This window comes from Sebastes fasciatus, chromosome 19 (genome assembly GCF_043250625.1).
Source record: "Sebastes fasciatus isolate fSebFas1 chromosome 19, fSebFas1.pri, whole genome shotgun sequence".
In the NCBI taxonomy this organism is placed as follows: Eukaryota; Metazoa; Chordata; class Actinopteri; order Perciformes; family Sebastidae; genus Sebastes; species Sebastes fasciatus.
Window position 1 is genome coordinate 26,478,281 of NC_133813.1, and position 15,092 is coordinate 26,493,372.

At 38.6% G+C, this 15,092-nt stretch overlaps 1 protein-coding gene across 7 annotated transcripts in view; it reads left to right on the forward strand.

Moving 5' to 3' along the window:
* Positions 1–5,281: 5,281 nt before the first annotated feature.
* Positions 5,282–15,092, forward strand: part of mast4 (microtubule associated serine/threonine kinase family member 4) — a 118,294-nt gene continuing 108,483 nt past the window's right edge. For all 7 annotated transcript variants that reach the window (XM_074617246.1, XM_074617252.1, XM_074617248.1 and 4 more), the window contains exon 1: positions 5,282–5,815. In XM_074617246.1, coding sequence (XP_074473347.1) covers positions 5,606–5,815 — 210 coding nt within the window. In that variant the 5' untranslated portion in view covers positions 5,282–5,605. The remainder of the gene's footprint in view (positions 5,816–15,092) is intronic.

Consider the following 15,092-nt stretch of genomic DNA (forward strand, 5'->3'; position numbering starts at 1 on the left):
TTGTACTTCTTCTTTCCACAAATAGAGTTGCTGCTCAACACGTGTTTTTTTTACATCTCTAGTGATAAACAGGAGGAGATGTGACTGTGATGTCTCTTTTCTCTGAGCAGTTACTGAAAACAAGGTCTCTTAAGTTCGCCGTTTCACTCAAAGCGTGAAGATGAATGACTTTTTCAGGAATTCTTTGAGCCTATTTTGCTTTCAAAGAACTGAACACTGTTACTGACAGATGTGTTTCATTCTGAATCAGACGTGGACTGATTTGAATGTTTTCAACAATGTTTCAGAGAACAGACGTTCTCAGTTTCTATAAGTGAATAGTTTTAGTTGTAGCATAGTAGAACCAAAGCACATTACTGAGTGTTCCTGTAAAATTATTTTAAATGTAAGTGATTCACTGAATGATCATGAATGATGAACACTAACCCTATAACACACACAATGATGGAAAACACTGCAACACTGTACTACTACTGCAGTAGCCTACAAGATGTTCTACTTAATATTTTACTATATTATGTTAAAATAGAAGAAACAATAAACAAACATCAAAAGGTCCCAACAAGAACTCATGATTATTTATTATTACAAATTATTATTATAATTATAATGTATTTTTTGCTTAGTTTTAATGGAGCATACATGAATGAAATTTACTACAGATCCTCTCTCGAGTAGTTAATATATAAATTATTTTATTGTTTTTCAGAATCTTAAGAGAGAGTACATGAAGTTAGAGACATGTTTTAATGCATATAAGACATGTTTTAATGCATATAAAACATGTTTGAATGCATATAAGACATGTTTTAATGCATATAAAACATGTTTGAATGCATATAAGACATGTTTGAATGCATATAAGAAATGTGTTAATGCATATAAAATGTTTTTAATGACAATTTTGGTTCAATGTTAAAAAGATAAAATCAACAAAAATCGTATCAAAAATGTGTTCAAGTCAAATGCTTCCGTTATTTTAAACAGTCAAATCACAAAGAATGCAGGTTTCTGTGTGATAAAGTGCATTTATGTGTGTTGTCAGTGCACATGTACTTTTAGCTGCATGTTCCGCCTTCAGTCTGAGCTGTAAACACACAGGAAGTTCAGTTCTCACCTCACTGCCTTCAGTCAGTATAGTCAGCCTAAAGAACGTCATTAATGCTGTTTGTCATGATGCTGATCTAAACACTTCAACACTGTATCGGCAGAGTCTGAAGCTCGGTTCTTGTTCTTCTTCTTGTGTATGATCTCCATGTTTTTAACTGAAGTTTGAAAGGTCAACTGAATAGATGTGAAGGAGACATTTATTGCTGGAGGTGTTCACAGTATTTAAATTAGGGGAACTGAAATTGCAAAAGGATAATTTTTTAGATCAAAATCAGTGGTTAAAATAAGAAAAGAACATTTGATCCTCGCCACAGGAAACTAATTTCCGCTAAACAAGTGGTGCCTACTCATGCCTTTCGTATACGTCAGTTTCCCGACCTTTACTCTTATCATCCCTGAGATCAGCGATGTGCTGTAACTCACGTGTGGGCTATGAGAGTTGAAAAGATTGTGTGGGTTCCTCTCGTGGTGTTTAGCTTTGATCACAATCCTTTAGCCTTACTTTAACATTGAGAGAACAGGATGTAGTAATCAGGTGTTCATCGTCTCTTCACTGTAACATGCAGTACGTGATTAATGAAATGGTCTCATCTGCACGATAACACAATTCTAAATGTGTTAACCTGAAAAATGTTGTTCAAAGCAAGTTATTTAGACGAGGTGATTATGTAAGAAATGAAGTTAATTTTTCAAGTTTTCATAAACTATATAATTGAAATGACCCGACTAATGCTGATTTTCTGATAGTAAACTGCCAATATATATCCATACATTCTGCTATAAATAAAATGGGCTGCTTGTTAAAGTGTTAAAAACTATAACATTGACAGCCGAGGCCCAGCATCCAGAGCACATTATGAGTAGAACTGTAACATCAGCAAACAGTACCCTCCTGTGGAGAATCTGTGTATTTCATTTCTGCCAATAGATTCCCCTAAAAGCTACACACTGGTCCTTTCAATAATCTCAACACATGGAGGAGCACTTCATCCTTCAGTTTATCACAAACATTCAAAATCAACACATCTGGAGATAACCTGTTTTTCACTGGACAGGAAGTGGATGAAAAACTGTCATCTGAAAAGTAATTAAAGCTGTCAGATAAATGTAGTGGAGTAAAAAGTACTTTGTTTTGTGTCATTTCGGATGTGAATAAAACATGTTTTGATTTGCCATTTTAAAACAGGATGTTTGTGGGTGAGAGGAGAGGTGACCCGCAGGCATCCAGCTGGACATATGACACTTTCAGCCTTTCAAAATCAGCCTAAAGCTTGAAAGCAGTTTTCACCTCAAAAGAAGTCTGTAAAACATCCAGTGAGAGTGAAGTGATTCAGGCAGCTTGGACCCATCGCTGGACTATGGGGAATGGTTTAGACCAGGAGTCAGCAACCTTTACTATCAAAAGAGCCGTTTTAGGCAAAAAAAAAAAAAGAATCTGTCTGGAGCCGCAAAACATTGATCATTGTGATGAAGGTAACACAGCTTATAGTCTAAGTATATAGTATATAAGTCTAATGCAGTGAGGGCCAAAGAGCAAATGTACTACGGAGTATTAGGGCCACATTGAGGGAAAAAACATGAGATTTCAAGAATAAAGTCATAATATTACAAGAAAAAAGTCATAACATTACGAGAATAAAGTCATAACTTAACGAGAAAAAAAGTAGTAATATTACGAGAATAAAGTCATAACTTTATTAGAAAAAAAGTTGTAATATTACGAGAATAAAGTCATAACTTAATGAGAAAAAAAGCCGTAATATTACAAGAATAAAGTCATAACTTTATTAGAAAAAAAGTCGTAATATTACGAGAATAAAGTCATAACTTTATGAGAAAAAAAGAAAATAACACGTAAAATTACTACTTTATAATATTATGTCTTTATTCTCGTAATATTATGACTTTTTTCTCGAAATCTCAGATTTTTTTTTTTTCTTCAATGTGGCCCTAATGCTCCGCCGTACCGTCGTACCATAGACCTATAACAATGATAAATAAAAAATGAAAATGTAAACAAAGAACAGTTATTCATTTCAATTTTTAAAAATCCACAGGGAGCCGAGGGGCTAAAGAGCCACATGCGGCTCTGGAGCTGCAGGTTGCTGACCCCTGATTTTAGACAATAACGAGTCTCTGACTTAAAACAGGTGTTATAGGGTCTAAAATAAAGTGAATCAGCAACAGGGTGGCCTTTTCAGGGTATGGATGAGATAAAAATGAACTTCAAGCCTAAATCAAGAACCAAGTACAGCTCATTGAGTCATGTGGTTCATGCAGGTGCAGCGAGGGTTTGTGTTGATGTTTCAGTGACAAAACACATGTCAATCATTCAGTTGACAAAGTAATTATGTCCATAGACAACGCCTCTAACGCAAGCAAATGCCTACTGAGCCTCGCCAGACCACAAGTGACATTGCTAACATGCTGCTGTTTAATGATGATGACCATGTAGACCAACCGGCTCAACCAACACCTCCGTGGTGTGTTTACTCTGTGAAGCTCAGTGTAGCATGATGACATAATGTGGTAGATAAGGATGAGGAACGGTGAGACTAGAGGACAGTAAGTGCTGTTGACTGTAAACATTTTCTGGATAAATACGAAAATAACAAGGCAAGACAAAGTCAAACCTTTTACCGTGTTGGTACCTCTGTGAATTTGTTTAAATATCACTTAGACTTTGACTTTGACTTTTTGCTAGAAAACTGCAAGAGTCCCCTTTCAAAAGAGACCAGGACCAGGACTATGATGAAAAGGGTTCAAGGATAGCACTATAGCAAAACTACCACTTCATTTTGGGTACGTCATTATCTGGCTTCCTAAAAGACACTACCATAATTACAGCGTCTTTTAGAGAGACCGTCTTCCCCTGCAGACAGCACCAACAAACTGGAAATGATGCTTATGAACACTGATTATTATTTATAATATATTATTGTTATTTATTATTTATTATTATGAACAGTGATCCGTCAACTGTGGTGGGAAATCTGGTGCAAACGTTGGCAACCAGAAAGATGTTCTCTGGATGTAGAAACTGACATCATATATGTGGGTGTAGTACTGTACCCAAGAGTCAGTAATGAGACATCTACTGGTGGCCTGAGATCCTCCGTCACTAAACTCACAGTTAAAGTTAAATGAAGATGGTTGAAGGGATGAAAGCTACAATATTATTTTTCCTTAAGACCTGTTTATTAGCTCAGAGAAGAAAATCTATCTGAATAATAATCTATGCAGTAAAGCATTCCCTCTTGTGTTGTGGTGCCTTTTCCCCTCAGCTATGTTTATTATTCATTATTTATTTATGATTTATTACTATTATTATTATTATTATTATTATTATTATTATTAAAGGGACATATCATGCTCATAAAAACTGTGATCTGAAAAGTAACTAAAGCTGTCAGACAAATGTAGTGGTGTAAAAAGTACAATATTTGCCGCTGACACATAGTGGAGTAGAAGTATAAAGTTCAATAAAATGGAAATACTCAAGTTAAGTACAAGTATTATGAATTAGTATTTAAGTACAGTAGCCCAGAGTAAATGTACTTAGTTTGATTCCACCATGGTTTCTTGGCTATGCTCAGGTATTTGGAGTATCCTGGTTATGACTTATGCATGTAAACATCATGTGCTATGTATTTATCTTTATATTTACACATTTATTTCCTTACTTATTTATTCTTTTATTTCTTTCTTTTTATATTTCCACCCTTATTTATTGTTTTATTTCTATTTCTATTTCTATTTCCACCTTTATTTATTCTCTTATTTATTTCTCTTTATATTTACACATTTATTTTCTTATTGTTTTACAGATTTATTCTTTTTTTTTATGTCACTCCTATGACTCCATACTTTGTTGACCAGTAAAGAACAATGCTGATAAAGGTGGGTTAGGGTTAGAAAGTGGGTTTAAAAGTGACCCCTGGCTCATAGACTGAACACATAGACATATATACTGTATATGTATATATGTATATAGACTGAACACATAGACATATATACTGTATATGTATTTTATGTATATAGACTGAACATCTACAGGTGATTCAAACAAAACTGCTCCTGTGTGGTTTTGAGGCTGTAGTGATCTGATTGGTCCGCCCCCGCACGTGGTGGGCGGGGTTTATTTTGGTTCTGCAGGCACTACTCGTCCACTGTGAAGACAGAGACAGAGAGAGACAGACAGCATGGACTCATGGACTCAGGATGCTGCTGGGGACGCACACAGAGAGGCAACTTGTAACTGAGGTGGAGAGAGAGCAGCTCTGACAGCAGCAGAACACTCTCAGTGATACTAAACAGGGTCCAGACTTATTTTAATATCCATATTGCAGACTTCCCGCCACGTCGTGACTCTGTTTTGACTCGGTCGGTCTCCTTTAATGACGTCAGTGGACAGGTGTGCGCTGACAGGTTAATTAATAGCTCTGTTTAAATGAGCTCACTTTGAAACTTTGTGATATTAGTTGATGTAAAAAAAATGGAGCAGGAACATAGTTTGACGTCGTCGTCGTCCGGGTCCAACACCTTGTCCTTGGGAGAAGACATGACGTCTTCTGTTCTGGACACCAGAGTCTCTGGGGATGGACATGATGGACACAACTCTGACTCTGGAAGTGTCAACGAAGAAGAAGTAGAGGAGGACAAGGAGACACCGAGGGATGAAGACAGTGAAGACGAAGACGAAAAGGTAAACACACAGACTATAGCCTCAGATGTAGTGTGTTAATGTTAAATACAACACACACACACACACACACTGTGGTGGTTAAAGAGAGTGCCAGTAATCCCTTTTTAATGCCATTAATACTTTAAGAGAGTAATAAAGTTCATTAATTGAACTCCTACTGTCAACAAGCATCAGCTCAGTGTTTGGTTGCAGCTCACAGTCTAATAGTAGAATTCATGCTACTTTAGATGCTTCTTTAGACTTCATGCTCTCCATTTACAGTTCACAGGTCCTATTCATCATGTAGTCCTTCAGGACAGGATGTCAACCTGTCAGTCTTGAGGTCATTCAGGCAACTCTAGTGGATGTTTGTCCATATGGATACCGCTTATACGTGTTTTGAGCCCCAATTTGTGCCTCATGTTTTACAATTACTGAATGTATTTCATTAGACTTCTAACCATCTGCATGAAAAAAAAGTTTTTTTAACCTGTTTCCAAAGTTGCACCTCTTTTATGTATGTATGTTGATGCTCGATTTGTACATGAACAAAGATCATTTAATCACGATTAATCGTAAATTAATCGCCCATTTGTTATCTTTTCGAAATGTACCTTAAAGGGAGATTTGTCAAGTATTTAATCCTCTTATCAACATGGGAGTGGACAAATATGCTGCTTTATGCAAATGTATGTATATATTTATCATCGGAAATCAATTAACAACACAAACCAATGACAGATATTGTCCAGAAACCCTCACAGGTACTGCATATAGCATAAAAAATATGCTCAAATCATAACACGGCAAACTGCAGCCCAACAGGCAACAACAGCTGTCAGTGTGTCAGTGTGCTGACTTGACTATGACTTGCCCCGAACTGCATGTGATTGTGTAATATATATTTAAGTGGGCATGTCTGTAAAGGGGAGACTCGTGGGTACTCATAGAACCCACTCACACCATTCCACCACCATTCACATATCTGGAGGTCAGAGGTCAAGGGACCCCTTTGAAAATGGCCATGCCAGGTTTTCCCCACCAAAATTTAGCGTAAGTTTGCAGCGTTATTTATATATATAATATAATATTTTTTCCACCCCATTTATATCAACTCAGTAAAACCCAACAGAATTCAACAGCACCACAAACCACAGCCTTTCTAAAAAATAAAACATAAAGAAATAAAAGCGGTAAGTGTTATTAAACGACCTTCTATGTTTTTAAATGATGGACAGGTTATTTATTCTTCCTAAACTCGGATGTTTAGCCTTTTGACTGGAATGTAATGGTAATGGCACAAACTGGGGGCGCTCTTATCTTCTCGAGGAGCATGCAGTTATTGTGGTGTTTTCTCAGGAAACAGATGGGGAAAATGAGGAAGACAAAATTGTGTCTCTCAGCCTTTTTAATTTAGGCAACACTTTACTTGGATGCTGCTGCAGACTGGTTGGACTGACTCAGATGAGCACAATGTAGCCTGATGCGGGTTAAGGTGTGCTGAGAATTACCTGACCTATAAACATATTTCCAAATCATAATATCATGCAACATGGCTTCAGGCTGTAGTTGTGTAGGTGTGGCTGTCTTGTCATTCATTATAAAGGCCAATATAAGCAATGGGGGGGGGATAAAGAAGATTGTGCAACATCATCCGTGTATTATTCCACACTTTTTCCCTCATATGTCTTTGGATTCAATGTCCCAAAGCATTGCAGCGATAGGTTGCTAATCTGTACTTTTTGGCATGACACACGCCCTCGTCATCAAAGTAATTAAAAGTCAATCAAAAATAATTGCTTTGTTATGTAAGATAAAATTGCACCGACCTGCATACATGACCCACATTGCATTTCCTGTTAGGATACTACACGTATACACCAACCATTCCATAGTTTCTTCACACTACGAGTGTTAAATCAGTACCTGTAAGCGTATCAGACTCTCCAGCATGCACCCACATCCCCTGGAACATACCCCCCCGGGTGGTGTCATGTTTGCTAACACTGGTGCTTCACTGATTTGGTTTGGCTGAATAACAGTTTAGTCCATTAGCTTAATAGAGCTGAGATATCACAGACCGAGGGCAAGGACTAATACTGGTCTCTTATTTCATTCTCTCTCTAAATATACTGTATGTTTGACTGAAATACAAAGTGTTTTCTTCTTTTTGGACAGCAAATGCTATACGATTTCCCAAAAATAGTTTTACTAAAATGAAACCAAATTTAAAGGTAGTGTGTTCTAGGAGAACTACGGTGGCCAACGTGAAAGCGTGAATGACCCTATCTAGAGTTGTTGTAGAGTAGAGTAGCGTAGCGTAGGTCATTTGGAGCAGAGCCAGTGCATAGAGTGTGTGTGTGTACGTACGTGGGAAGTGAGTGGTGAAGAGAGAGAGAGCGGTGGAGAATGTTTGTGATGACGTGAGCAAACCAGTGAGCTAGTGGAGCAGAAGACAGAGTTAGTTTAGCTTTGAGAATATCTAGTGAATTGTCCGTGGAAGTTTCAGTTTGTGCAGAAATAAATGCTGCAGCTCCTCAAGACCAACAGAGGTTTCCTGCGTCTTGTTTCCCGGCGGCTGAGTGGAGTGTCGGGGGTTAACTCTGGAGAGAGTAACGTCATGGACTCCTGCTGAGTGGAGTGTCGGGGGTTAACTCTGGAGAGAGTAACGTTATGGACTCCTGCTGAGTGGAGTGTCGGGGGTTAACTCCGGAGAGAGTAACGTTATGGACTCCTACTGAGTGGATTGTCGGGGGTTAAGTCCGGAGGGAGTAACGTTATCGGCTCCGGCCCAAGCAGAAAAAGTCAACACAGTGTTTGGTTTGTCCATTCTGGGCTACTGTAGAAATATGGCGGACTCAGTGAAGAGGACCCGCTCCCTCTGTAGATATAAACTGCTCATTCTAAGCTAACGAAAACACAACCATTCTTATTTTCAGGTGATTATACACTAACATTATTAATTATTAATATTATATTCAATTTCTGCCAATAGATCCCCCTAACTGTTACACATTGGTCCTTTAAACCGACTTCAAAAGAGCCAGAGCAGCATGTATTGGATGAACCTCATGCCCTTTTCTCCTAATCCCTTTTGAAATGTCAGTTTGGAGTTCATTTAAAACCAGTGACCTCCCTGATGCTGGCCACAGAAGAGAAAACGTAACTTGACCTGTTATACTGCACTAAATACTGGCGTCACGTCACTGGCACAAACACCACAAAGTAGGTAAGCTGAGCTGCCAGTGAAGAGCAGCCTTCCAGTGGTATTACTACAGGGATAATCAGGGAACCCCGACCTTTGACCTATGTCTTGCTGCCGTGGAGTTAAAGAAAGAAAGTCTTCTGAGAACTCGCATGACGTCTCCTTTCCAGACTTAGTCTCATGGAGTGAGATACTACAGTGGTGCTTCATGGAGTTTTCCATCATGTTTATTCAACCTGCTCTCCTACAGAATGACGTTCCCATACAACTAAACTGCATTCTCAGTTACGTCTTCCGGATTACAGTCGCGGTTTTAAACTGTTTTAAACACGTGGTTAACGTTTTAAATTGAAACAAAACAAAACAAAAATGAATTAAAACTACTTGTTTACATTTAGGCAACACAACTACTTGGTTAGGTTTAGTAAAAAACATCATGGTTTGGATTAAAATTACTATGTTTATTACGTTGTTAAACTATAGATGTAAATTAAAACAAGTGAATTTTGACACGAACAGCGGACTCCTGAGTGAAAGTCCTGTGTTTGTTTGACCCATCCACCACCCCGACCTCTATGTGGACTTCCACGGACTATCATTAGAAATGTATTTGTGATATGTCAGAAACAAGCGTAATCTGCGTCAAAATACGATTCCTTCTAAAAGTAATTCACAATGCAGTTCCATTGTATGATAAGGTCATTTTTTGGAGACATGCCTTGTTTATTTGGTCCCTATCTTTACAAAATCTCAAGTGTGGTTGCATCTTTTGTCCATCTCAGACATCTAAATCAGTCCAGCGTCGTGGGCAGTGACAGAGAACATTACAGTATCTACTGTCAAAATGAGATTATCCCACGCATAATCCTTTCATACATGCACAAGATAAAATAACAGCAATAGATTAAAATAGGAAGCATACAGTGCAGATTTATAAACAGATTTTAGCCAAAAGACACCGGATGTGAACTGCTACTGTTGATTATGGAGCATTGCAAGTTTGAGATTAGTGTCCGTAGTAGTTCAATGTCTTTTTCTCGTTTATATCCTTGCAAATTAAATATATTTGGACTGTTGGTTGGACAAAACAAGCAATTAGAAGACGTCCGCTTGGGCTTAAAGTGGCAGCAGTCAGTATATTTTTGGCATCATTGGGCAAAAATCCCATGATAACCTTTCAGCATATTGTAATTCAAGTGTTCTGAGAGAAAACTAGACTTCTGCTCCTCCTCATGGCTCTGTTTTCTGGCTTTAAACAATCTAGCCAGTGACGGGAGACTTTAGCCAATCACAGGTCATTTCAGAGAGAGAGAGTGTTCCTATTGGCTGTGCTACGGCTGGTGGGCATGCTGTAGATTTTTTGTTCACATACTATATGCTACATTTTGGCCAAATCGGTACGTACTACTAGTATAGTATAAGGTTGTACTACTAGTATAGTATGAGGTTGTTCTACTAGTATAGTATGAGGTTGTTCTACTAGTATAGTATGACGTTGTTCTACTAGTATAGTATGAAGTTTCAGATACAGCCTGTGTCTGCTGTGGATGCACCATCTCCTGGAAGTGTAGTTCCAACATAGACACACCATCATAAAAAAAAAAGGCCAAGCGCGGGATGGTCCTCCTGCACCAGCTCAGGCAGTGAAACCTGCCTCAGGCGAAGCTGCTGATCCAGTTCTACACTGTAATTATCCAGTGTGTTATCTGCACATGAATTAGTGTGTGGTTTGGCTTAGCCACCATAAAGGACAGGAACAGACTACATCAGACAGTTAGGACTGAAGAGAAAAACATTGGTGCCAGCCTGCTCTCAATCCAGGACTTCTACACCTCGAGAGTCAAGAAAACAGACCGGTAACATCACTGCAGACCCTTCACACAACCTTCTACACCTCCAGAATCAGGAAACAGACTGGTAACATCACTGCAGACTGTTTACAATACCTTCTACACCTCCGGAGTGAGGAAACAGACTGGTAACATCACAGCAGGCTCTTCACACAACCTTCTACACCTCCAGAGTCAGGAAACAGACTGGTAACATCGCTGCAGACCCTTCACACAACCTGTCCCAGCTTCTCCCCTCTGTAAGACCCTACAGAGCTCTGTAAGCCGAAATAACCAGATAGGCCGTCAAACTGATGAACAGTTAAAGGGATAGTTTGGGTGTTTTGAAGTGGGGTTGTATGAGGTTCTGATCCATAGTCAGTGTATTACTACAGTAGATGGAGGTTAAAGAGATAGTTTGGGTGTTTTGAAGTGGGGTTCCTTGAGGTTCTGATCCATAGTCAGTGTATTACTACAGTAGATGGAGGTTAAAGGGATAGTTATGGTGTTTTTGTATTACCAGATGGCAGTTGGCACGCCCCCAGTTTGGAGAAGTAGGCAGGAGTTACAGGAGGTGACATCTTGTTTTGTCTGACCAACAATCCAAAACCCAAACATGGGAAACTACAGCAAGGAGACCAGCAAATATTCACATTGGAGTAGCTGAAAGCAACCGAATTGACAATTTTGCTTAAAAAATGGCTGAAAACAATGAATTATCAATCGACTAATCGATATATCAATGCTGCTTCATTTTATAGACTAAACAATGAATTGATTAGTTAAGAAAATAATCAGCAGATTTATCAAAAAATTTAGTGAAAAGTCTGATAGCAACTTCCCAGAGCCCAAAGTGATGTCCTTATATCGATTGTTTTGTCGGACCAACACTCCAAAACCGAATGATATTTAATATTTAATATTCTATAACATTTGACAAAACGAGTAGGAAATCCTCATGTGTTGAGAAGCTGGAACCAGAGAATATTTGGCATTTTTGACTGAAACAATTAATCGATTATCAAAATAGTTTCAGATTAATTTTCTTTCAATTGGTTTTTAATCAACTATTTCTAGTCTGTTTATTTAAAGCTGAGTTTACCATAGAGGGATTTAATCTAAGTACTTTAATAGGAACTTTGGTATAAAAGCCACATAAGCTTCACAAAAGAAATACTGTTTTGGTCCTCCCTTCATACACATGTTTGAACATGACTCGAGGCTTTATTCTGTGCTTTAGCTGCACGTACAGTAGGACTATTACATAGTTGTATATTTCAGATAACACTTGTGTTTAACACACAGTTAGTCTGCCACACTGCTTGCCAAGCTACACAATGCTTCCTTGTATTACTTGTCTATAAATGTCCGGCTGTTTTTATACCCCCCCCCATAATCATAAATCCTCTGTTCCCATACTTTCTCATCTCTACCTCTCTTGCTGTAATAGCAGAGTATGGTGTTGTATTTAATCCCACATTTCCTCTTTGGTTTTCTTGCATTTATATTTGCTGCTGCAACAACAGAGGATCAGGAGCATGTTTTGTTCAGCCTTAAATGTTATTACCTTCAGCAGTGTGTGATATCTCCAAACAGTATTCCCACCACGGTATGAAAAGTCATAACAACATGACGTGGGCAGCAGGAGATCGGAGAACATCTTGCAACAACAGTGATTATTCCTTTTCTTCCCACATGTCAGGTTTACTCTCTCAGCCTTGCAGATGTTTGTGTAGTGCAGTAGTTACTGGATTATCTTCAGTACACAGAGTGAGCACCAACATAAACTGAATGGATTCCTGTGGTGGGGGTGAGATGGAAAATGCATTGTGTCTTGCACAGCCATGCCACCTAAGAACACAGTTATACTGCCACATATTTAGGTGCATACACAGTATATATACATCCTTATGGTCAGTGTTTTTACATACAGTAACTTAGATGGTGGTTCAGAACGCTCCCAGTGGAGAAGCAGTCAGGATTACCGGCACAGAAGCTAAGCATATTGGTGTTGGTTTGGATCCGAAAGTCACACAACAACAAAAACAAACTAACCGAATGATGCAGCGGTAGACCAGCAAACCCTTTGTTCTGCAGGGTCAAATTACTGTTTTTGTGAATGTAGTCTGGTGGCTTTGAAGAGAGCCGTCAGACAGCCACTTTACCTCGCAAGACAGAAAAGAACTCAGATGGACCCGCTCTTGAAGCGGCTATACTCGATATTTTTACAAGAACGATGTATCCAACGTGAAAATGTTGTGAAAGGCGTTGCTCGTAGCGACGAACCTACAGAGAATTATCACCTGAATCTGCCGCTCCCCTCGGCTTTACGGAGCCTTATAGTGATAATTAGTTGTCCAGCCCGCAACTTCCCTGTTTGGTTCAGTCTCACCTCTCTCATAGAATCATTTTCAGCAGGCAGCTGTTTTCAGTGAAACAGCTCATTCAGATATATTGTACCATTTAAAGAGGTTTATTTGCTTCTAACCCTCTTTTCTTATCCTTTACTTCCTTGACAATGAATTTATTACACTGACTTTACATCCATTCATCTTGATATCCGTCACCCAACAGGCAGCTCTTAACAACTGATAGATCCAACCCCATGTTTACCCATCTGTGTGTATCACACTGGATGATGAGCTGTATAGAGCTGTTAAATCATTTACTGCACCGGCCAAATAACGGATGACTTCCCTAAAAGCAGGATCAACAACATTAGAGGCTGTAAAAAATACATCCAGAGATAAAAGAGAAACAGAAAATGTATTTACTAAAATAAAATATCTTTCTCCGCACTTCCTTGTGGACCAGTTTAGGTTGAACAGACAGACACACCTCTGCACTGAGAGGTGAGGTTTGTTAAAACCATGTGTGACTATTGGCACCAATGGGAGGATTAAAAGAACTAGAAGGCTTTAGATGCTCTGTTTAGTTTAGCAGGACACTCATTTATTTCATGAAAGACATTTTCATTTGGTTATCATCTGGCTATGTTTAGTCTATGATGATGAGGAAGATTTGTTTGTTTAAAAATGTCTTTATGATAGATAAAGATAAATAGTTTTCCTGACAGAAATGGAGGCGAACAGAAGTCGTTTTAGATTCATACACTTTACAATACCACCAATAACCTGTTTTTAACTGTGATAAACACATGTGGTGCTCATTCTTTCTGTGTACAGTGAAGCTGTTGATCAACAGAAAGTTAATCACCGTACACACTAATTTGCTGCTTTTCAGCCTTTTATATCATTGTAAAGTAAGTATTTGGTACTGTTGAACAAGCAATTTGAAGATGTCACCTTGCATTCTGGCAATTTGTTATGGTCATTTTAGACATATTAGAGACCAAACAATTGATTGATGGATTTAAAAAAAAAAAAAAAAAGGATTATTATGAATTGATAATGAAATCTTAGTTGCAGCCCTAATGCCTCAGTCTACAGATTTAACTCCCACCACCTGTCCACCTACAAAGGCTGCGTAGAGAAAGCAGCACATAGAAGAGAAGCAGCTTCAATCACTGTAGATACGTGAGCAAAACAGAAGAAAATAGACTTGATGCGTCCAAATGAAAATACACTTACACTAGTGAAAGGCCAGCTGTTATGAGGCCTGTGTAGACATCTGGATTTATTAGTCAATAATGGCACCTCCTCATTATAGACTGATGTGAGATCACCACAGATAACTGGAAAGAGTCACACCACCAAACTTCAGAATGTGTTTTTGTTTGAATGAATCTGGCAGCTATAAAGGAAGGGATGCATAAGTTGCATTGTGGGAAGTGTAGGATCCAGAGTATTTAGGGCATGACTCCTACTAGGGGCTAAAATTCAGGATATGTCTGCCTCTGCTTCTTTAATTTTGACCATTTCCTTTTTTACATCTGGTTCTTACAAGTCCCCCAACTACTGTATATGGAAGTGCAATACTAAATCACTTGAGGATCAGCTTTAGGGTCAGATGTGACCACTGATCTTGTGTTTGTTCATCTTATGTAATGGATTGACCAGTAACACTTTACACACATACTATTTTGGGCTATGCCAGACTCATTTTATTGATATATTGATCAAGTCAGTCCCCGTTCTAGACTATAATATAAGGGCTGGTTATGGTTTAAAAATGATGATACCAATACCCTTAAAGGGATACAGATACCAACAGAGTTCTCAACACTGACGTTAGCTGGCAGCCACAGGCTAAGGCATCGCTGTGTTGAGAGCCGTGTGCAGGAAGTCCCGGCTGTATGGGTTGT